At 41.5% G+C, this 25,768-nt stretch overlaps 1 protein-coding gene across 1 annotated transcript in view; it reads left to right on the forward strand.

The window, feature by feature from the left end:
• Positions 1-1,482: 1,482 nt before the first annotated feature.
• LOC113134095 (disks large-associated protein 1-like) overlaps positions 1,483-25,768 on the forward strand; it is an 87,947-nt gene continuing 63,661 nt past the window's right edge. Inside the window, exons 1-5 of the mRNA XM_026313325.1 lie at positions 1,483-2,239; positions 2,276-2,606; positions 2,646-2,898; positions 16,530-16,744; positions 23,008-23,203. Of these exons, the coding sequence (XP_026169110.1) occupies positions 1,483-2,239; positions 2,276-2,606; positions 2,646-2,898; positions 16,530-16,744; positions 23,008-23,203 (1,752 nt within the window). The remainder of the gene's footprint in view (positions 2,240-2,275; positions 2,607-2,645; positions 2,899-16,529; positions 16,745-23,007; positions 23,204-25,768) is intronic.

The raw sequence follows: 25,768 nt of genomic DNA on the forward strand, positions 1-25,768 counted from the left end.
TTTACAGTCCAGTACAGCAAAAATGGCTACATGGGTAGATGCACTGATAAGTGTGTGAATGAAACTGAAATTAAAATTAAAGTGCTAAGTTAAAGTTTATCAAATAAGTCAAGACTGGTTACTTAATTATCTTTACTCAAATCACTGTTGTGGATGGCTTCAAACCAAATGTCCAGATGGTTAATATATAAATAAAAAACATATTTATATTTAAAATATAAATATAAATAATATTTGTTTTCCATATCAGTATTGTGACACACATTTTTATGCTGATGACACCATCATTTATGCCTTTGGTTCCACTGAAATCCATGCCTTTCTAAGAGTACATACTACACTTTAAATTGAGTTTTATTTGATACAGCACTGCAGTTATTTAGGAATTTGGCTAGATAATTAATCTTTCTATAAAATTCATATTGAACATCTTGTTCAGAAATCTAAAACTCAACTTAGGGTTTTATACAGAAAAAAACTTGTTGGTCTGAATAAAAACAGAAAAAACATACAATCCACTGTTCTGTCTACATTGCATTATGGAGATACTTCCTATCACTGGATGCTGTTTCCCCACAGCACAATTAGTTTTATTACACAAAACAGGTATCATACTCACCACTGTGAGATACTGTATGTGAAACAGTCAGATGATCATCTCTGGCATCTAGAAAGCATCATAATACCTGTGTCCTCCATAAAAAGGCCCTGCTATCAAAACTTCTTGGTTAATTAACACTTGCTTGGGTAGGTAGGTAGGTCACAGGAAACTCGGAAGCCTGTTTTTGGGTACTCTTCACCTAATTATTGGAATAAACTTCAGAACAATGTGAAGTTGGAGAAACTAATTCCTCTGAGAGATTTTAAAACCTGTGTGCGTGTTGCTTTTAAATTAGATGTAATTCAAGATGTCTTGGATTGTTGTAATTTTTAACATACAGTAAATGTTAACAGTGTAATTAGCTATGTTTGGAGTGCTTTCAATGTGACACACTGTTTATGAAAAGTTGAACTAACGTTATATGTGCAGTTGAAGTGTCCCAGTTTCCAAATGCTTTGTGCCATTTTAGTGGACTGTGATTTTTGCGTGCATTTCATTATGGAAACAAAGAGGATCGCTAAAGTCTGAAGTAAGATATGAGACAAGACATTGGTCGTACTAACACATAACTGAAGAAAAGGTGAGGATACTATATTTAAAGGTCAAAAGATCAAAAGTTGAAAGGTCTTGGCATCTACAACACTAACATACTTTGAATACAGTAGGTTGTGTCTTGGCCATCCCTAGATGTATGTTGGGCTTTATGCTTTGCATTAACTGTTTGTCTTGTTGCTCCTCTCTCTTCCTTTCTTCCAGAGTCTGCAACTCCTGCAACTCTCCTCTCAGGGACAGTCTTCTGCAGCCCTTCACTGATCACAGGCCTGCCTGGCATTTCTCATCCATATCATTTCTCTATCCATCCACCCATCATTCCCCCTGTCATGAAAGGCCTCTCCAGTAGTCGGGGTCACCATCACGTGGTCTCCTATGAACCATCATATGACGCATTGGGTCACCATGTTGACCACAAGCCATATTTGATTAGTCACATGGACATGCCTGTGCCCATTCCCATGCCACATCCAGCTGAGCTGCCCTACTACAATGCTCAGCGTACCTCATACCCCTCTGACAGCAACAGCATCGTCCCATATGGAACCTTCCCAAGGAGGTGCCACTCCACCTCCTCATCTCACCATCCTGAGGTAAAGGATGAGTGTATGGCCATGGTACCATATGTAGGAGGAGGAGGGGGAGGAGGAGGCGGAGGTGGAGGTGGAGGAGGCTATGGAGGTAAAACGCCCACCCGGGTACCAGCAAACTTTGCTGACCCGTTTGAGCGCCAGCCGTCATTTTCCAGAGATGGCTACCATACACTGCAGTACAAACGAGGAGTGCTTGCCCACAGTGGGGGGATGGGGGCCAACAACAACAACGACAGTCCAGGGAGAATTCGCCACCTGGTCCACTCAGTCCAGAAACTGTTCACCAAATCACATTCACTGGAGGGCCCACATCACACACATTCCTCCAAAGGTGCTAGTAATGGGAGCGTTAATGGTGGTGGTGGTGGTGGTGGTGGTGGTGGTGGTGGTTCAAGGGCAAGCCCAGAAGGTGAAACTCCACCAGTGGGAGTGCGCCAACGGAAGCGCAGCAAGAGTCGTGAGCGCTGTCGATCAGCAGAGCCCAAACATCGAAGCCACCACCACCACCACCAGCAGCTCCATGGCTCAGCATCTGCTCCGGGCTCTGGATATTGGAGCTCAGATGACAACCTGGAACGGGAGCTATGTCTCTACCACCCTCACCACCACCAACCTCCACCTTCACCCTCACCGTCCATGTCCCCCTCGCCCATTGCCATGACAATGGGTCGGTACCCCTGCAACAACCCTGACAAGTACCCCCAGACTCCCCACCCCAGTCTCTCCTCCTCACAGTCCCAGCAGTACTTCATGATGGACCCTTACAGCACACTCAACAAGCACACACACAGCCATGCACACCGTGGCTACACGCCTCACCATTCTGCACTCAAAACTTCCCGGAGCAACAACGACATGAAGTTTGCTGCGTCATCAGCATGTGTGCCAGTTAGTGGTAGCTGCAATAACAGCGGTGGTGCTATCGGTGGAGGAAGTGGCCCCTTGCTGTCACTGGGTCTTGTGGAAGGACCCCTTATGAAGAAAGGGGCATGGTCATCAAGTCTAACGGTGAGCAGGGCCCGAGAGGTCTACATCAACAACAGCCATAACCAGCTACAAGACAACGCAGGAACCGGTAACCTAAACCTAGATAGAGCTCTAGTCAAATCTAAGAGCAGTCAGCAACAGGAGCACTCTTGCCATTTCTTACAGGTAAATAATTCCTCCCCAACTCCTGTTGATTCACCCTTCTTCCCTCTGTTGACTCCCTTGTCTCCACAACTTGTAGTATTTTCCTCATCAATGTTTCCTCTAGGTCAGTGGTGTTCAGTCCTGTGAAACTTCAGATTTTCAGTCCTACCAACCACTACTCTCTCTGACTTTACTTGACAAACCAGTGACAGAAAATAATTACTGACATGGACATTCTAAAGTTTCATTTTCTCAGATATATGGCCATTTATTTACAATATTTACACATTCATAATATTTTATGCAGGGTGGCAGAAACGTACCTTCCTATTATGACACATTACCTACTGAAGTAGAGTGATTTGAAGTACAGCCTTAAATGTTATTGCTTTAGACAAAGCTCTATTTAGTCTGCCTAGATAAAGATAAAACAGCCTCTTGCAAGTGGAGTATGTACGAATGTTCAATTATATAAGCATTCTTGGACTTTTCTAGGCCGCTAACTGTATAGCTGCCAATGGCACAGTACAAAACCAGGGGTACATGTGCTTCACAATATTCCAATTAAAACATAGATATAAACATACTGATGTGAGCATATTAATATATAATTCAATTAAAGAACAACAAAAAAGTTGAGTGGGGGCTCTAGTCAAGGCTGCTTAGGATAGGGCCATGCCTGTTCTTGTCAGTATTTCCAGCAGAAAAATGGTTGATTCAAAAACAGAGCACACTAGGCAAGCAAGCAGCTAAATTTTACATAGAGGGGAAATGTAAGGCTTACTTCACAAAATCCAGCACTGAGATTCAAAGGCAAGAGTCAGGGAGAAATGCAAAGCAGTCTGAGTTTAATAATAATTTCAAGTAAGCTGAACTGATTGTCTCTTGTGCCTTGATCCTCATTTGCCAGTCCTATCTTAACAGTAATTACATATTTGGAAGGACATTCCATGTTAAACATGGTTATAGTGAAAGGGTATTGATTGGCTAGAATACTGACACATAGATAGTAGCAACAGGGTAGCACTATACTATACTATACTATACTATACTATACTATACTATACTATACTATACTAGTCTATAGGACAGAAACACAGGAAAAGTTCAGAGACAACTGGAGACTAGATGGGGAGAGAAAGTTCCTAGAAAACTCCAGAAAGCTAAATTGCCAGGAAAACATTGGAAAGAACTCTAACAATTCTTTCATGCTTTTTTAAATTTTAGTAAAATGAATAGCTATGTAACTCAGTCTGGTGGACATTTTTGGGTCAAAGTCCAGTCTAACTCAGTCCCTGCATTTCTCTAGTGTTTGGTTGGAATGACAACTGCAGATTTCTGACTGGAAACCAAGAGTGGACATCACTGACTAAGGCTGGGGACACACTAGAGCTGGTAATATGAGACCTATGAGAGCATGATTCAGTCAAAATCACATCCGCAAACGTACAGCTTTAAAGCATTTTGATAATATCTTCCAAAATAAGAAAGGCATGGTAAGGCAACACAAGGCAAGGCAAATTTATCTGTAAGCACATCGCTTACACAGAGAATTCACAGGTCTTTACAAGAAAGATATCTTAAGAGAAATATCTGAATATAAAGTGTATTACAAATACATAATGCAAAGGAAATACATTTAAGAAAATAGAAATCTTTTAATAACTGCATTTTCCAGAGTTAGTTGGCACTCTTGACTGAACTGAAGATAATACTCTACTACCGAAAAATGCTTATGTTCACCCTAAACTATAACTCCTAGTGTAAAACTAGTGAAAATGCCACCCAAAAAGAAAGAGCTAAACTGCAGACTTCAAACTGCAGTAAGTATCCTGTCTGTCAACAGCAATCATCACTGAAGACTCGCAAAACTATATAGATTTTAAACTGTAAATGCAAATACTTGCTGCTGTCTTCCTTATTTAGTGTCTTGTAATTTTATTAAGATATCAACATTTATTCAAAGTAAAGTAAGTATAAAGTAAAATATTATAGAAATGTAAACCAAACCAAACAGCAGACTGAAAATTTTAGTGAAGTTCAACATGTTATGATGAAAAACAGGTACTGAAGCAACCCTGAAGTGTCTACCATACTCCTATCAACTAGAACTACAGGTAAATCCTATGGATAAAATCTATTATGATATATGTTATATATGTATATATATATGTGTATATACATAACATATACCATATATATATATATATATATATATGGTATATTTTTGCATTAAAATGTAATATTGTTGAGTTACAGGATTTATAACAGGACTTAAAGCACAGGCTAATAATGCAATCAACAAAATTTTCATCCCAAATTTCCCCTCCCCCTATGGCTAATTTGTGCTCCACCATAGTATCAAGATTCACTGTGAAGTATGTACTTAGAGTCAGGCCACATAAAAATGCTCTACTGTGTCCACAGCCTTAGAGGCAACATTGCCCCCTATCACTAGTCTAATTTTCTGATCCCCCTAGAACCCCACTGCCACATTTTCTCCACTTCCTCTCCTCCCCTGCCTTTCCTTCACTCACCCAACTCACCCCCACTTTTATTCACCCAACCCACTAACCCACCTCCTTTACTTCCTCTCGGTTTGGACAGCCTCCCTCTTCCTTCTCCTCTTCCTCCTCTTTCCTCCTTTTGAGTTGAAGAGAGAAGTAAGTGCAGAGCCAGTAGCAGCCTTACTCTCTGAATGCTAGGTAATTACATGAACTCATAAAGAGCTTATCCTGAGGAACTCTTTTTTTTAGTGGTCCTTCCCTTCCTGCCTACCAGTTGTGTTGCCTTTTCTCACGATTTTTATCTAGACAGTTTGTTGTTATGTTGTGGTGTTCTCTGCAGTACTGTGTTGAGCTATGTGTTGGGGAGGCATTTACATATAGGAGGTAGAAGAGTTTGAATATATTTGGAGGTTACCCAGTGATTGTTTAACTCAGTGATAAGTTGAGGTTCAAGTTCATTGACCATACAAGTGGTTTTGCATTTTCAAGCCATACAGTTACTATCTGCTTATAGCTTTTGTTAATGACAGCCATATTTTACCATTGTAACCTAATATTTTAAAGGTTCTAAATGACGATAAACCCATCTTAAAATTTATTGCCTGGGAAGCCAGACTAACTCTTTTCCTATTCTATACAAAGAATTAGTTTGAAATCTCTTCAGCTGACACCGTTTTCCAGGGGGTGGGCCAATGGATACAGAATAATAAGAAGATGAATGATATGATGCAAGTAAAACAACAGTGAGACCAGCAGAGGGCGTGTGGTAGTGTAGAGACGTTACCCACACGCTAGTTGTCATTTTTGTTGTTAAAAAAAAAAAAAAAGATAATATGTGGTGTTGTCACCAGTTTTTTTTTTAACGGATTAAACAGCAAAACCCAGTTGTAGAAAGATTTGCGGACTTGGAACTGGCATCAAGAGATGTTACACAAATGAGTCAATGCGTGTGTGCAAGGCTTGTTTAAGTCTGACTGGACAACTAGAGCATAAAGCCCACCCCATTGCAGATAAATGCGATTGGCCCAGCTTATTTGAGACTGGAGGAAAAGACTCTATAGCAGGGGTTCCACACCCACATTCGCTAAGAAAGGAGTGAGTCTGGATGGCCGGGCTATAAAATTTCATCAACCAAAACACATATTCACATATATAAATTTGTTTATATATGTGGTTGTTTTAATTTTAATGTAAAATCAAAATGATGGTGGTTGTTTAGGGTGGCCACAGACTACTCTAAGAAAAACACACTGCCAAATGCTTCCTTAAAAATTCAGTGACGATTCACAGTTGGATTTACAGTATCTCACAGAAGTGAGTACACCACTCACATTTTTGTAAATAGTTTATTATATCTTTTCATGTGATAACACTGAAGAAATGACATTTTGCTACAATGTAAAGTAGTGAGTGAAGTAAAGTATGCAGCTGAAAACAAAGTTTGTATTACTTGTAGTTCAGCATGTTCCAGTGTGTGATAAATGCTGTAAAGGTTAGATGGCCTCCCCAACACCTAGTGCTGGCATTTCTTCCACACTATGGTGTGAGGGATAATCGTGTGTTTGAATGTGTGTATGGTAGAAATGTGTACATTTGTGGTTTTTATGACATACAAAAGGACATGAAAGTCAATATTTAAATGATCAGGTTTGTTTTAAATTATGAAATACTGACTGTAGCTTTTATTTACTTCACATGCAAAGACAAGCAGGCCTTGGTGTGTACCACAATTGCATTGGAAACAGACTATCAGTTCTATTCCTATTTTAATGTTATTTGCAGTCAATGCACAGTCATCACTTCTTCCATGGTTACCTGTTTTCCTGATAAATCCAGTAAAAGGTTTAATCACTGCATGTTATGTCATATTCATCATTATGATGCTCTCAATTTTATTAGGTCTACTTCGCTGCTTTTTTGATCAGCTGACAGAAACCTCAATACAGATGTAATACAGCCTTCTATTGCTCAAAGGACAAAATTACTCAAAAAGGCAAATCAGACAAAACTAGCTTGAAGTTGAGAGAAAAGTGAGCCATAGTGTGGTAGAAGTGTATAGCTTCACTTCTTGTTATACATGATCACATGCTATGATTTTTGACTTTATTATTAGGGAAGCATATTTGTTTTTGCTGGTCACTCCCCCATACATTATTCAATCAATCAATCAATCAATCAAATAAAGCAATAAATAATAATAAATAATAATAAGCTGTGCGTGGAGGTGAGCCCGAATATTTCTAGTCGGTACCACTCAACCTCCCGCACAAGCTCAGGCTCCCTCCCCCCAGCGAGGTGACATTCCATGTCCCTAGAGCCAGTTTCAGTCTCCAGAGATTGGGTCGTCGAGGTCCCCCAGCTCTTAATTAATTATTTAATTAATTAATTAATTAATTTAGTCTGGTCACTTAATCAATTAACCTGATCATATCACTATCAAGAAAAGGATATGAGCACATTGAGCTTTTGGCAGTTGGTCTCAGACCTTATTATGTTCCCATGGATTTCAGTCATATCATCGCCATACTTGTTTACATTAAACCAAGAACAAATGCTAATGTTCCATGTAAAGTCATCCATGAGACTGGTGACCAGATACAAACTCAAAATTCTGAGGCCCCCATTATAATATCATGAGATTTTACCCATGTGACTCTCACTTCACACCTGACTGGACCAGAGAAGGTAAAATACTTGATCTGTTGTATGCAAATGTCAAGGAATCCTGTACCTCCCTTGCTACCACTCTGCAGGTCAGATCACAGCTGGTCTTATTGCAGATCTGTTATAAGCCCTTTGTACTGCAGCAACCTGCAACCACCATCATCGTCAGGAAATGGACACCTGAGGCAATTAAATATCTTAAGAGCCTGCTTTGAAAAGACTGGAACATATTGCTAGGAGCAGAAGGGAACAACATGAACATTGACAGACAAGTTGGCTGGTTCACAGATTTCATTAACTTTTGTAGACACTGTTATACAGACATAGTCTGGGCCCTTTGTTTTTTTCTTTTTAATAAATTTACAAACATTCCTAAAATTCTGTTTTCACTTTACCATTATTATTATTATTATTACTTTCTAAATCCACTGTAGAAGCTAAGCATGAAAATGATGGCATCTTCTTTAATTGTGCCAGATAACAGCTATAAGCAGCACATCAGAACTGCTGTATCAGTTGTATCAAGAGAACACATTAAAACTATCCCCATTCCTCTTTGCTAAATACGTTCTGTCTGCAAATTATTTTCTTTTCAACAGTATCGCTGCTGATTGCATACTGTACCTGTTATTTTTAATGCTGCTGCCTTAAGCCATCAAAACAGGCAAGTGTTGCCAAGGAAACAATGTACTGGCAGTAATATCCAGAATAGATTCTGTGGACATAGAGTAGTTACTTATACTGAGACACAGAGAGAACATCGATTGTATTGTTTCTCAGAACTGTATCACATCTCCAACAAACAGTAACTGCAGTAATGACAGTGTAAATCATAAAAAGAAGTGTTTCAGAGTTCCTCAGTCATTTCAGCAGAATGTGTTGAGTTGCAATGAAATTGAGGGTTGTGCGTGGGCGAGAAAAGCACTGCTGATGCTACTGCAGCTGGTCCTTTCCCCACATTCTCTTTTTATATCCAAACTGCTCATTTGTGTCTCTTTGACGTCACACATAGATTGATAGAACACGGAAAAATCTGTTCAGCTTCTTTCCCTTGGTGATTCATATATAATTAGTCAGAGTAACAGTGTTATTCTCCTGCTGTCTGTTATTGTCTGTCAAATTGTCACACTACATTTAATGCACATTTACCTGTGGTCACTTTTGACTCTACCAAGCAAGCAAAAAAAACAAAACAAAAAACATCTTTGAATTGTGAATGTTACTACAGTAGTAGCGGTGTCACACTCTGTGTTGATGCTGTGGTAAGTGGAAACTTACTATGGCATCATTTCAGTTCATCATGTGTACCGCGGGATGGCATGTATTACATTAAAATGCCTGTTGGTGGCATTCAGTTGACACTCACATGTACAGCACTATACATGCATAGACCAAACTGTAGCCCATATTATAACGAATGCATACTTAGAAGTAAAGAAAAAGCCCTCTAATCACAGTTATGTGTAGATCTTGTGTTACTTTAATATTTTAGAAATTTTCATGAGGACAATCAACTAACCCTCTTTTAATTAAAATCATTTCTGTGCAACTAAACTGGAAACAGATATTTCTTGTAAGGAACATACTTTTTGAATGAATGACATTCTACAATTTCCTACAGTAACACCAAGGTCTGATATGGAAGGATTGGCAGAACTCTACACTCGACACAAAGTAACTCCTACACAGATAAGAGTTACATTTACATTTTGCGGTGTGACTCTGCACATAATAAGTCTTTAAGCAAATAAAACAGACAAGAGATAGCCTACTGCCTAGATTTGTATCAAAATTCCTACAAAATGTCCTTACCTCAAAATTACAATAACATTAATAATTAATTAATTATTTAATAATTCATTGCATTCTATTAACATAATAATTACTTTAATTAATTAATAATATGTTTACCAATTTCTGTACAATTTTAATACATTCATTTTTATTAATTCGAAATCATTATAAATAATTATATAAAAAATAATATAAAAATAGGGGATTTCACTGTTGATCAGCATGGTGGCTTGGTGGTTAGCACTGTTGTCTCACAGCAAAAAGGCTCCTGTTTCGAAACTTGTCATGGGCCTTTCTGTGCAGAGTTTTCATGTTCTTCCTGTGTTTGCATGGCTTTTCTTCAGGTATTCCGGTTTCCTCCCACAACCCAAAAACATGTATATCAGGTTGATTGGTGACTCTAAATTTCTATATACAGTAAATTGAAAAAGTATTTAGACCCCCTTAACCTTTTAAAATTTTAAGTTGCAGCCTGAGTTGTTTAAATTCCTTTTTTATTAATCTACACCCCAAGATACTTAACTAACTCACTAACGTGAGATTGACATACGGCATCGGCAGCAGTAATGCGGTCGGTGTACTGGTCTGTTGTGGTGAAGGAGGAGCTGAGCCGAAAGGCAAAGCTGTCGATTTACCGGTCAGTCTACGTTCCTACTCTCACCTACGGTCATGAGCTCTGGGTCATGACCGTAGGTGAGAGGACAAGATCTCGGATACAAGCGGCTGAAATGAGCTTCCTCCGCAAGGTGGCCAGGTGCTCCGGTAGAGATAGGGTGAGGAGCTTGGTCACCCGGGAGGAGCTCGGAGTAGAGCCGCTACTCCTCCACATTGAGAGGAGTCAGCTGAGGTGGCTCAGGCATCTGTTCCGGATGCCTCCTGGGTGCCCCCTGGGGAAGTGTTCTGGGCATGTCCCACCGGGAAGAGGCCAGGACACACTGGAGGGACTATGTCTCCCGACTGGCCTGGGAACTCCTCGGTGTTCCCCCGGAAGAGCTGGAGGAAGTGTCCAGGGAAAAGGAAGTCTGGGTATCCCTGCTTAGACTACTGCAAGGATACCCACTGTTGAGATGGTATTGGGCAACTAATGAGAGGTGCCAGGTTTCCTCCAGACATAACTTATAGAAGTTCAATCTTGGATTAATCTGACCAGAGAATTTTGTTCCTCACAGTGTGAGAGTCCTTGAAGATTTCAAGGTTTTTTGCAAACTCCAAGTTGGCTTTCATGTATTTTGCTGACGAGAGGCTTCCGTCTAGCCACTCTGCCATAAAGTGATGATTGTCCTGGAACTTTGTCCCATCTCCACAGGATCTCTGGAGCTCAGTCAGAGTGATAATTGTGTTCTTGGTCCCTTTTCTAACTAAGGCCCTGGTTGTGCCAGACTTACATTTGAGTATAATGGAGGCCACTGTGCTCCTGGGAACCTTCAGTGGAGCAGCTTTTTTGTAGCCTACCCCAGCTATGTGCCCCAGCTCTGTGCCTGTCAACACTCCTGTCCTTTTTAATAAATTTAACAACATTGGTGACAGTAGGTAATGTAGATTGACCGGTAAATTGAGAGCTTCACCTTTTGTTTTTTGTTTTTTGCAAATTTTTTACTGAATTATCATCTGTTAATCCAAGTCAAGTCAAGATCTATGCTTTCTCTCTGATAACGGATGAAAGTGGATGAGTTGGGATCTTCTAATTCCAGTGAAGAGATATATAGAGATTATGGAAACTGCATCAGAAAATATATGTTTCTATGGCAACGGCATCTACACAAGGGAGCAACTGTAAGCTCTCAAGGGAACAAGTCTGTTTCTTGGTATAAAACCTGAAATCCCCCAAGACCTGAGGAGGCTGCAGAGCAGGAGTGAAGCATTGAGAAAAACGTAGGAGGTTTAAACCATTTCTCCCAAAAATTATTATGGGAAATGTGAGATCACTCTGCAACAAAGTGGATATACAGAGAGTGTAGCTTGCTTTGCTTCACTGAGACCTGGCTGCATGAAAATATACCGGACAGCTTGCTTGAACTGCCTGGGTTCTCACTAATGTGAGTGGACAGAGGCAAACAGAGCGGCAAGAAAAGAGGAGGTGGTCTCTCTGTTTTTGTTAACTCCAAATGGTGCAACCCTGGACATGTAATAGTGAAAGACTGCATCTGCATTCCAGACATGGCAAGAGACAAGGAGGAACTCCGGGCTGTGCAGAAAGAACTCAAGAGGAAGCTGAGGGAGGCAAAGCAGCTCTATAGAGACAGAGTAGAGCACAAGTTGAGACAGAATAATATCAAAGAGGTGTGGAATGGGATGAAAATAATGACTGGCTATAAGAAGTCACACACTGCTGTGGAAGGAGACTCAAAGTTTGCTAATGAACCTAACCTGTTCTTTAATAAATTTGACACCACCTCTGCTTCTTACTGTGACCCAGTGTCCTCACACACCATCCCTCCTCCCTCCACCACCTTAGCTGATGCCTTGGGGTCTCTTCACATCCCTCCACCCAACATCTCTGCCAATGCTGCCTCCCCATTGCCCACTGATGCCATCTCCTCTATCAGCAGCCATACAACATTGAAGTATACCACACCTCCAATACCTCCTCCCCTGCCCTCATCATCTGACTCCTCATCAACACAATGCTGTTAACTAAAGACCAAAAAAGCAAAAGGGCCAGATTAGATCAGTCCCAGAGTACTTAAGGTGTGTGCTGGACAGCTTGCAGAGGTTTTTCAGAGACTCTTCAACCTCTCTCTGAGGCTCAAAAAGGTGCCTCAATTATGGAAAACTTCCTGTATTGTCCCATTACCAAAAAGAGGCCATCCCAGTACCCTTAGTGACTTCAGACCAGTAGCGCTAACATCACATGTCATGAAAGCGTTTGAGAGACTGGTCCTGCAACACCTGAGGCCTCAAGTATCTGAATTCTGGACCCCCTGCGGTTTGCATATCAGGAACACATCGGAGTTGAAGATGCCATCATCTTCTTAACGCACAGAGCATACTACCATCTGGAGAGGCAGGGGAACACGGTGAGAGTCATGTTCTTTGACTTTTCAAGTGCTTTCAACACTATTCAGCCCCACCTGCTAAGTGCAAAGATGCAGGATATGGAAGTTCCCGCAGACATGGTGGAGTGGATCAAAGACTACCTCAATGGGCAGCCACAGTTTGTTCGCTTAGATAGCTGCATATCTGATGTGGTGATGAGCAGTATCAGTGCACCCCAAGGAACTGTCCTGGCACTATTCCTGTTTACACTCTACACCTCAGACTTCCGCTACAACTCAGGAACCTGTCACCTCCAGAAGTTCTCTGATGACTCTTCAATCATTGGATGCATCAACAATAATAACGATGAGGAATACAGACACTTGATAAAAAGCTTTGTTGATTGGTGTAACATCAACTGTCTAAAGCTCAATATCAAGAAAACCAGAGAACTAGTGGTGGACTTTAGGAGGAGCAGGAAGACCCCAGTCCCTGTCTCCATCCTTGGAGACGAAGTAGAGATTGTGGACTCCTACAAATACCTTGGAGTCCACATTAACAACAAACTGGACTGGTCAAACACTGGTCAAACAATACAGATGCACTCTTCAAGAAAGAACAGAGCAGACTGTTCTTCCTCAGGAGACTCTGTTCCTTTGGCGTGTGCAACAAGCTACTGAAGACGTTCTATCTATCTGTAGTAGCGAGTACACTGTTCTTTGCAGTTGTGTGCTGGGGAGGTGGCATCAAGGCTGATGAGGCCAACAGACTAAACAAGTTGATCAGGAAGGCAAAATATGTTGTTGGACTGGAACTGGACAGTCTGGAGGCTGTGGCAGAGAGGAGGATGGTGGACAAAATCAACTCCATACTGGACAATCCTGCCACCCACTTCAAGAGGAACTGTGGCGAATGGGAAGTTCATTCAGCCAAAGACTAATTCTTCCTAAGACCAAGACTGAGATTCAGGAAGTCTTTTGTGTTCACAGCCATAAGACTCTATAATTCCATAATATAAACAATAACACACACACACACACCACATACACACGCATGCATGCAGGCACACAAACCCCCAAAAACAAATAATTACGTTATTACTTTTCTACATTCAAGTTAATTACTTTATTACTTTATTAATTACTATCAATTTATATAATTTAAATAATATTAAATTTAATAACTTTAAATGAGAATAACTGCTGTAACAATTTAATTTCCCCTTGGGGATTAATAAAGTTCTTCTTCTTCTTCTTCTTCTTCTCATTATTAGTGGAAGTCCAACCTCAGGGCTGGTTCCCAATAATTTCTTTACCATGTAAAGAAGAAATCAAATTGACAAATTGACAAAAATGATAAAGAGTGGCAGTCTTTCCTAAAACTGCATCACGTGATACTGGTACTGGTTGTTGTATAGTTTTTTACTATTTAGAATTTTTTTTGGTCTTTTTTTGTCATTTTTCTGTTATACTTAATACCATTATTCGTGGGATGCCTTGATCTTTTCCAAACTGAATTACTTGTTGGACAGGACCAAACAATATCCGCTATAGCCTAACTCACCAGGACACCTGCCCTGTTCTCCACTCATTGTCCTGACACCACAGCTCGAGTTCTCTCCTGTGCCCATTGTTTCTTATTCTTGGCTGCCCAATTCAATTCAATTCAATTTATTTATATAGCACCAAATCACAATACAAGCATCTCAAGGCACTTTACAAAAAACAATAATAAAAAAAAACCAAATCCCTTATCAGCAAGCACAAGGCGGCAATGTAGAGGAAAAACTCCCTTTAACAGAATTAAAAACCTCCAGCAGAACCTAACTGAGGTCTTACAAATGATTCAAGAGCTACTGTAGTAGAAGATTCATTTATGGCAGGTATAGGAAGCATCTGATGAATTTTATCTCTAATAGTTATGATGTTATTTGTAAAGAAACTCATAAAGTCATCACTGTTGAGAGCTAAGGGAACACTGGGCTCAACAGAACTGTGACTTTTTGTCAGCCTGGCTACAGTGCTGAAACGAAACCTGGGATTGTTTTTATTTACCTCTATTAATGATGAATAGTCTGCTGTTCTGCCTTTACAGAGAGCTTTTTTATATGTTAATAGACTGTTTTTCCAGGCTAGATAAGATATTTAGATATTCCTCTAAATTTGTGGAATGCCACTTCCATTCCAGCTTTCGTGATGCCTGCTTTAAGGTACGAACTGTACCATGGAGCTAATATCCTCTGATTCACTAACTTCTTTTTCAGAGGGGCCACAGTATCAAGTGTTTCACTCAGTGAGGCTACAGCACTGGCAACAACATGATCAATTTGTAGGGTGTGGGATTGATGCAGCTGCCCTCCACTGTGTTCTTACTTGGCATAGATGTAAATAAAGATGGAATCATCTTAAATTTAACAACCTTAAATTTATTAACGGCATTGTCAGATAAACATCTGCTGTAGTGGAATTTTCTTCCAAATGCTAAATGCTAAATTGAAAAGTTATTAAAGAATGATCTGACAAAACAGGATTTTGGGGAAAAACTATTAAATGTTCAATTTATGATGCCATAGGTCAGAACAAGATCAAGGGTGTGATTGAAACAGTGGGTGGTTTTACTCACATTTTGAGTGAAACCAACTGAATCTAATATTGAGTTAAATTCAGTGCTGAGACTATTATTTTCAACATCTACATGAATGTTAAAATCTCCCACTATAATGACTTTATCTGAACTAAGCACTAAATCAGAGAGGAAATGTTGATCCAAATGCTGAGAGCAAGAAGGGTGAGAGGAAATATCAACCCTGAGAAGAAAAAGAAAAATAATAAGAAGAATAGCATACATTGTTTGTGACAACATAAAATCATTCTCTGTTAACATTCTCATTGTGCTTCTTAAATACACAAACAGGCTTGTAGCTACAAAATGCACAGTAGTTTATTATTTTTAGAAACTGGGCGGTATCCAGGTTTTAGAACCTGGTAAAGAACAGTACCTACCTGGCCTGACAGGAGTTGAGTCTCCTGGCTGACAAAATGAAAGCTCATAACAGCACAGTTCATTTTGAACCTTGAAACCCATAATGAAACACTTTGATATGAGCCTATTTCAGACTTTTTTAATCTTATATGCACCATATATGTTAACTTAGAATATATAACCATATATGTTAGCTTAGAATATACATATATATTTGTATATATGTATATTTTTGTATGTATTTGTGACATATATTCTGTCACAAACCTGAATATCAAAACTGACAATTAGTCTTCCCCTTGTGACACGTTTTCCATTAGTGTCCCTCGGTTTTTGTCTGAATATGAAGTTTTGTTGAACTTAGTGATTTGTCTTCGTGCTTGTTTTCTCAATAAACACACAGATCTTGTGGAAGGTCAGTGAAGATACATAAACACACTGACAAAGCTGCCCAAGCCTAGGCGGCCGATACACATACTGTTCCACTCTAATTAGCCAACACACTGTGTCTGCTGCAGTGTGGGCGCTGTGTATGGATGCATGTATGTGAAAGACTGAAAAATGTCAAGAAGCTACATCTTGTTCTGTGGTGTATATCTCATTGCACTGCATCTTAGGTCTGATTCAAGAGCATGACAGTTTAGTTAGCCAATTGGTGGCTGGGACTCAGACAGCGCAAGAGCAGATCCTCCTGACAGTGTTTCTCTGTTTTGTCCATTTGGTCACCAGGTGCCTCAGGATGAGTGGGGTGGTTTCTCTCCTCTGGGGAAGGAGGACGACATCCCCTGTCGGAGAATGAGGAGTGGCAGCTATGTCAAAGCCATGGCTGAGGACGACAGTGGAGACTCTGATGGAAGTCCCAAACCCTCTCCCAAGATTCAGGCACGCCGAGCCAGCTACCTGAAAGCTACACAGCCATCACTGACTGAGATGACAACTCTCCAGTAAGATTTAATTTTTCTTAAAATTATATTTTTACAGACCTTTTCATTTTGTGTTTATTCTTACACTTATTTCATTGTTAAAGGAATAATACTATGTGAAATTTCATGGAAATCTGTGAAATTCTTGAGTCCCTGTGGCTAATAACACAACCTCTAACATGCATGTCATGCATGCAACTAGCATGTAAATGTATTAATGCCAACTGTTGGGGGAGCTTATTTTACATCCAAGAAATATTCCACTATAACAAAAAACCATAGTTTCTATAATTGCCACCATTTTGGATGAAATATTTGCCTAAGTTGGCATCCTTCTGTCTTGGGAGGCAATGGATCTGCGTCTTGGGGTTTCTAGTCAGTTGGTTTGCAGCACCTGCTGTGGTTGTAGAGCCTGATCCTTGAGCAACAGGTTCTGTTGCAGTTTCTGCAAGCATACACAATGCCTGCCTCTGTAGGTATTAAGTCTGCCCTCTGTCGTCTTTGCACTCCCCTCTCTTCCTACTGGTGCTCTCTCCTCTTTTCGCTAGTTTTGATGCCCAACCTGATGGTGAGTCTCCATTTATCATGATCTGCAGCTGCAACTTCCAAGCCTGCTGGGTTGATGTTACTGGCCTGCACTGCAGCAGGTTACTCGTCTGCACTGCAGCAGGAATTCGTGGAGGTGGTTGAGGAGACCACTGTTCTTGACAACTTCTGGAGGTATGCCACCATTTCCTGCACGCTAGGGTGCCAATAGCTTTGCTGAGATCTACTAGAGAGGGTGGAACATCGTGCTCTTGGTGGTGCTTGGGCTGAAGGCTTTCTTTATACTTTCATACACTGCACAGATGCTGTGGTAGCTGCAAATAATGAGGACACAGTTCAGCGAGGATCTACGAGTGATGACGAGATCCAGCTGGTGCCAGTGATGGGATCGGGGATGCCGTCAGGATTCTCTGTGCTGAGGCTTGGTTGAGAAGAATTTGTTGATAGTGAAGAATGTCTGCCCATTCTGGTTCATCTTGCCAACACCAAAGTGTCCAATGTTGCAGGGCCAGGAGTCATGTTCAACTCCAACACAGGGATGTTGAATTCCCCAGGCCTGTATAAATGTTCTGTGGCAGGAATCTCCTTGACTGCAGTCAGCTCCTCGTAAAACTGATACTTTCCTCGGCTGAAGAACTGAGTGTGGGAGCACAGATGCTCAGGATGTTTGCTGGTCCAGAAGAGGTTGAGAGAGAGGATTCTAACTGTACCTTTAGAGGAAGGTTCAATGAAGTTCAGTAAAGAAGTTTTTACTGTAAAGCCAACACCGTGCAATCTGTGTTCTTCAGGTTCTTTTCCTTGCCAGAAGAATGTGGAATGTGTAGATGTCTTCTTTGAGGCCACCATTGGATGGTCCCTCCCTCTCAGCCTCACTGATGTAGTCTAAAGGAAAGCAGAGCAATGTGTGTAGTATGAGTTTGGCTGCAGGGGTTGCTGGAGCGATGATGGATTACATACCTGGTCTGCCTTTGGGGCCCTGCTCCTGACTTGTAAGGCTTACTCCTCTACGCTCAACTGCTGGACCCAGCATGGATCTCCTCCACTTTGGCCATTGGCTGCACAATGCACTCATCCACCCAGTGGTGCAGTGTAAAACATGGTTTAGCCAACACACCAGCTGAAGTGGTGTACCGGGGTGTGGCGCTTGGAGCCATCAGGTTGGATGAGAACCAGTGAAGCCTGTCCACTCTTCCAAGTAGAATGCACCTGATAGACATCAACAGTGCTATCTCTATCCAGAGCCCCCTTACCTACAGTGGGTACGGAAATTATTCAGACCCCTTTAAATTTTTCACTTTTTGTGTCATTGCAGCCATTTGCCAAAATCAAAAAAGTTCATTTTATTTCTCATTAATGTACACTCAGCACCCCATCTTGACAGAAAAAAACAGAAATGTAGAAATTTTTGCAAATTTATTAAGAAAGAAAAACTGAAATATCACATGGTCATAAGTATTCAGACCCTGTGCTCAGTATTGAGTAGAAGCACCCTTTTGAGCTAGTACAGCCATGAGACTTCTTGGGAATGATGCAACAAGTGTTTCACACCTGGATTTGGGGATCCTCTTGATCCCCGCTCAATTGGGTTTAGGTCAGGGCTCTGGCTGGACCACTCAAGAACGGTCACAGAGTTGTTCCGAAGCTACTCCTTTGTTATTTTAGCTGTGTGCTTAGGGTCATTGTCCTGTTGAAAGGTGAACCTTCGGCCCAGTCTGAGGTCCTGAGCACTCTGGAAGAGGTTTTCTTCCAGGATATCGCTGTACTTGGCCGCATTCATCTTTCCTTCAATTGCAACCAATCGTCCTGTCCCTGCAGCTGAAAAACACCCCTACAACATGATGCTCCCACCACCATGTTTCACTGTAGGGATTGTATTGGGCAGGTGATGAGCAGTGCCTGGTTTTCTCCACACATACCGCTTAGAATTAACGCCAAAAAGTTCAATCTTGGTCTCATCAGACCAGAGAATCTTATTTCTCATAGTCTGGGAGTCCGTGTGTTTTTTGGCAAACTCTATGCAGGCTTTCATGTGTCTTGCACTGAGGAGAGGCTTCCGTTGGGCCACTCTGCCATAAAGCCCCGACTGGTGGAGGCCTGCAGTGATAGCTGACTTTGTGGAACTTTCTCCCATCTCTCAGTTTGGCTGGACGGCCAGGTCTAGGAAGAGTTCTGGTTGTCCCAAACTTTTTCCATTTGAGGATTATGGAGGCCACTGTGCTCTTAGGAACCTTGAGTGCTGCAGAAATTATTTTGTAACCTTGGCCAGATCTGTGCCTTGCCACAATTCTGTCTCTGAGCTCCTTGGGCAGTTCCTTCGACCTCATGATTCTCATTTGCTCTGACATACACTGTGAGCTGTAAGGTCTTATATAGACAGGTGTGTGCCTTTCCTAATCAAGTCCAGTCAGTTTAATTAAACACAGCTGGACTCCAGTGAAGGAGCAGAACCATCTCAAGGAGGATCAGAAGAAATGGACAGCATGTGAGTTAAATATGAGTGTCACTGCAAAGGGTCTGAATACTTATGACCATGTGATATTTCAGTTTTTCTTTTTTAATAAATTTGCAAAAATTTCTACATTTCTGTTTTTTTCTGTCAAGATGGGGTGCTGAGTGTACATTAATGAGAAATAAAATGAACTTTTTTGATTTTGGCAAATGGCTGCAATGACACAAAGAGTGAAAAATTTAAAGGGGTCTGAATACTTTCTGTACCCACTGTAAGTACTGGTAAACTGAATGGATGGGGTACAGAGGTCTGGAACAGGTGTAAAGCTACCACCCTTTAGTGCCCAGACAACCTATGCATAGTTAAAGCAGCAAACATAAAAACTTAAAGCAATGACTCTGTTGCATATAATGAATAATGACACCATGCAGAAACTCCATTGAGTAATAGCAAAGCTATCACATGAACGCTGAAATAATGGTTACCTCTTTGTTCCATTGGTCCTAATGACAGTGATATCATCTGTTCGACATAGTCCATAGCAACACCGGTCAAACAGACCTAAACTATCAGGTGGTGCTGCTCTGCTTGGTTTCAAGACCAGACCGTATACAGGCAATGAGGGTCTCTGTGGACCAACTACTATATGTGGAGTCCAAAATGTACCTGTGCTGAATGCACACATGTGAAGATATCTGCTTTTGCACACTTGCACTGTGGAATATTGGAATGTAATGGCACTTTTCCATGCTCTTTGCCTGCATATCATTTTCTCTTCCACTTAAATATTATTTTTGTGCCTTCACAAAAAAATCCATTTTACACAGTAGATAATATTTACATAACAGGTTTTCCTGGGCTTTACAAAACATTTCTGTGTCTGCTGCAGTTTATGGTCCAGAAGAAGCATATAGTATTTTCTGGACTATAAATTACACCAGAATATTAGCTGCTCTTAGGAAAAACAGCCTTGTTCAACAGAAAAAAAACATATAAGTCACTTGAGGCACATTAATAATTATATCAATTATGGTCTAAATTAGCCTATGAAAAACCTAATAACAAGCAGAAGTGCATTATAGCATTCATCCGTGTCAAGTAACATTAAACAACGCCAACATCAGGATGCAGGGTGGAGATGAAGCGCTGTGTCCTCTCGGGTTGCCTGAATACAGACGCTCAGTCTAAACTTTGTTTCAGCTGCATACTTTATTACCTGCAGTTTATCTTTTTCTTTTGGGCAGCATTTTCACTTGTGTTACACTAGGAGTTGTAGTTTAACATGAACATAGGTGTTTTTATTTTTTCAGCAGTATAATATCTTCAATTAAGTCAAGAGTGCAAAAAAGTGCATTCTAATGCTAGTGAATACTTGACAAAATTACTGTAAATATACATACATAGGTCACTTTACTATATAAGTTGCACTACATGCCAGTAAAAAAAGTGACTTATAGTCCGGAAAATAAGGTATCTATAAATTTTAAAACTGTCTGTATTCCTCTCTCTGACTATTATAACATTTTTGCCCACTCTCTCCTGTTTAATACTTAACCATGTAACTTAACCATTAATAGATAGATAGATACTTTATTCATCCTCCATGGGGGGAATTCAGATTGTCCTGCAGCTCTTATATTTACTTTAACATAGAAATTTCACTATGAAATATACTAAGATAAAGGCACCCACTCAATAACATATAACATAAATAACACATCAACAATTACTATTAAAAAGTCTAATGGCTGTGAGGACAAAAGGATCTGTCAACGAGGAGGACAGAGACCAACCACCCCGAAAAAGGGGCCCTTTTAAAGTGGGTATAAGTTCCCCACCTGACTATTCGAATTTCCTTTCAAGTAACCCAAGTGGGAGCAGCAGTCATTCAAGAAACAGCCGAAGTAACACTAATCTAATTTATTATATCAACTTGGCCAAAAATATTAAAAATTCAAATAACATAAAAACATATCCGGACAATAAAACCCCCCAAAGTACTGGACCAATCACAGCCGCTAACAAATCAGACGGGCGATGTCTTCGTCTTCTCAGGTCTGCTCAGTTCCGCATGCAGCCTTTCTTCAAGATCCACGGCGACCTCGGCACACAGACACAAAAGGCAGAATCACTGTCCTTTAACACTTCAGACTTGGCTCCACACTCTTACGATCCCAGAGCACTACGATCGGTCAGCAATACTCACACATTTGCGGGCAGAGTATAGTCTCTGCCCTGCTGACCCAATCTGGCGTTGTGCTCGATACGGCATCTTCATCGGGCGTCGCTCCGTTTGACACACGGGTCCCTCCGTGTCACGGCGTCTGGTCCGGTATCGGTCACGTTAACTCCTCCGTATTACCCTCAGACGAGTCCCCAAATTCCCGTTTCTTACAGGTCCAGCGATACTCGTCCTAACTCCCGAAACCTCCGACGACCGACTACCTGTGGGCCTCTCACCGCGTCTCTCTCCCCGTGTGCTCCACTGTTCCAATATGTCTGTCTGAGCCGAATGTTAATCCACCACGCTCCCCATCAGTCACAGGTGCATTCAATTCTCAATCAGAGTACAAGGCCGGAAGTTCACGCAAAACCACACATATACAAAATAAAGCATGCAATAGAAAAATAAAAATCACAACACAATTATACCATGCAATCTGAAAACAATCCAAACACAATCAAAAAAATATAAAAGAAAAAACCTTCCCCCTAAAGAGATATAAATTAAGGTCCATCTAGCATGTGACAGATCTCCTCAAACTCTCAGTTCTGCAGCACAGTGAGAGCCTCCCACTGCAGCTGCTACTCTGTTTAAGGGGTGTAGGGGGTGTCTATTATTATTCAATATAGCAAGCAGCTTCAGGGTCCAGTCCTATCTAGCACAGAACTGGCCTTTTTCACCAGTTTGTCCAGGCGCCTACAGCTTCTGTTGGTAATGCCACTCCCCCAACAGACAGCAGCATAGAACAGTGTACTTGCCATGACAGTGTGGTAGAACATGCACAGCATGTCACTGCAGACGTACGAACCGAGCCGTCTCAAGAAGAAAAGGGCTCTCTGCCCTTTTATGTACACTGCATCCATATTGGCAGACCACTCCAGTTTTTTGCCCAGTACCATGCCCAGGTACTTGATGTTCTGCACAGTCTCTATCTCCTGTCCATCAATACAGACTGACTGGCATGGTGCTTTTGATCTCCTAAAAATGTCTGTAATGATGTAATGTATTGATAATGTAATGTACTATCATTTGTGTAACTTTATATTTCTGTTGTCTCTTGGACAGGATTTCAACAGAGCACTCTCCCAAACTGCAGATCAGGAGCCACAGTTACCTGCGTGCGGTGAGTGAGGTTTCAATCAATAGAAGCCTGGATACCCTGGACCCCAAAACCCTCCTCGACCCCAAATCGCTGCTGTCCTCACCCCAATATCGCTCGCGCAATGAAAGCTACATGAGGGCCATGAGCACCATCAGTCAGGTTGGTTGCCAACCGTGCTGCCTTTGCTTGTTCTACTCAATCATTTCACCGCTGATACACAAAGACTTGGATGGAAATGTTTTAAATCATGTTCATGCAAACTGCTGGAAATTAAATTGCTGGCAAGGGATCTACACTAGACTGAAAACAAATATTGGCTTTCACTTAATGATATATTTCAGTTTCTTAAGCTTTTTATCGTTACTTGGTCCTCATCCACAATGAGGGTATATCTGTGATATCCAGAACTGTAGGGGGTGTATACACAAGTATATGGCATGTAGCTTTGGGCAGGGGGATTTACCATATATCATACACTGATCTCGTTAAATATAGCTACAGTAGGAACCAATGGGATTGGGACTAAGAGACATAGAGGGGGTAGGGAAATGTGTAAGACTAACAAATCTGAGAGACAAACTAATATGTGGTTTGGTTTTTTTAGATTTGCATACAATAGGACAAATTGAGAATGACACCAAAACAATGACAACAAGGTGTACTTTTTTATTTTATCCCTCTTTTAATATTTGTATAACTAGACAGCTGATTGTATAATAATAATAATAAAATAAAATAATTACATGTAGGCAATAATTCCTGAATGGCAGCGCTATCATTAAAGCAAAAGTATGCAGGACGCTGGATGTACTGGGGTCAAATGGCTGCAGACAGCTGCTAGTGAAGACTGGAGGGTAAGCCACCAGGGCACAGGCCTGGGTTAAGATGGATCCAGAGGAGCGGATGCCACCTGGGGTTAGGCAGGGCAAGACTTCAGGGTTTGTGAAGCAACGTCAAGCACAGGCGTAAGTTTGAAAATTGGGTGAGTGACTTACATCAAGCAGCAGTGCCCAGAAAAAGATCCAGGAGAATGGGTCCAGAGCAGGCCACTATGTCTGGAAAGCCAAGGACAGAATCCGACAGATGGCAGGTAAAGACAAGATCCAAAATAGCTTTAATACATAGTTACAAAACTGATAGCAAAAGAGAAATCCTACTGCTGGAAATCCTAGATGAAAAAATTGGCAACCAGCTGCTTCCCACTAGGCTTAAATGAAGAACTACCATGATCAATTGTTTGTGAGGAGAGTATGGTGATTATGGCAGTCCATGCACCATGGGCCTGGCAGTGCTCCCCTAGCTTCCGGCTTGACAGATACAATTGATCATTTTAAAACCTAACCTGGCCTCTACTCAAATATGCCTAAAAACATGGCGCCCCTAACCTCTCCTCCTGGCTGTACTAGGTGGGCCCATGAAAATCTTGGTTTTGGAAGAGATCATTGTACCCTGTTCGCAGATCCAGGAGGCAGAAAGTTTTTTGGATACTATTGTTCTGATTCCTGTGAAAATTGACATACCCATGGCTCACGAATTTGAGGCCATAATTCTTTGTTGTGTGGCTGATTCTTCTTTGCCTTTGTCATCTGTCATGGACAGTACCTGGGCCCACCTTGGTGCTAGGCCTAAGGCTCTGTCGGAACTTTATTATCTTATCCTAAACAACCTTTGTCTGTTGTCAACACTCGGCTGCTCTCCTTTTCTTTATAATGACTCACCAAGACATTTTGCAACTTCCTCAGATTTTCAGCTCCAGAATCGATTTGATTCTGGGCCCTTACAACTCTTTGCCTCCCCAGATTCCACAGCCCACCACCTCCAGCTGCAGAGCACGCTGCCCTATGCTGATTTTTATTCTGGCCCCCATGGCAAGGGAGCTGGGGAGCCAGGATGAGACCGGCACCATTTGGTTTTATATACAGTTTTGACTTACTCTGGAATTAACTTTATTTTTAGAGCTCATGACCACAGGTGAGGGTAGGAACATAGATTGACTGGTAAATCGAGAGCATCCCTTTTCGACTCAACTCCTTCTTTACCACAACAGACCAGTACATTGACCACATTGCTGCTGTGACTGCACCAATCCGTCTGTCAATCTCACGTTCCATTCTTCCCTCATTCGTGAACAAGACCCCAAGATACTTAAACTCCTCCACCTCCAGAGATGCAATCCTGTGGTTCCCGACCTGGACTCCCTCCAGCCCCTGGCTGTGCCTAGAAATTCATTAAAAATAATGAACAGAGACGGTGACAAAGAGCAGCCCTGCCAGAGTCCAACATGCACTGGGAACAGGTCCGTCTTAATGCTAGCAATGCGAACCAGACTCCTGCTCTGTTCGTATGGAGACCAGACAGCTCATAGCAAAGGCCCCCAGATCCCATACTCCCAGAGCACCTCCCACAGGATGCCACAAGGGACACGGTCGAATGCCTTCTCCAAGTCCACAAAGCAGATGTAGACTGGTTGGGCAAACTACCATGAACCCTCGAGCACTCTGGAGAGGGAATAGAGCTGGTCCAGTGTTCCACGACGCATTGTTCCGCCTGAATCTGAGGCTCTACTATCGGCTGCATTCTCCTCTCCAGTATCCCGGCATAGACTTTCCCAGGAAGGCTGTGGAATGTGATCCCCTTGTGGTTGGAACACATTCTCTGGTCCCACACCACCCTGGTCTACCAGTCCAGTGGTACTGTCCCCGATGACCCCACAATGCTCCAGAG

This window comes from Mastacembelus armatus, chromosome 17 (assembly GCF_900324485.2).
Source record: "Mastacembelus armatus chromosome 17, fMasArm1.2, whole genome shotgun sequence".
In the NCBI taxonomy this organism is placed as follows: Eukaryota; Metazoa; Chordata; class Actinopteri; order Synbranchiformes; family Mastacembelidae; genus Mastacembelus; species Mastacembelus armatus.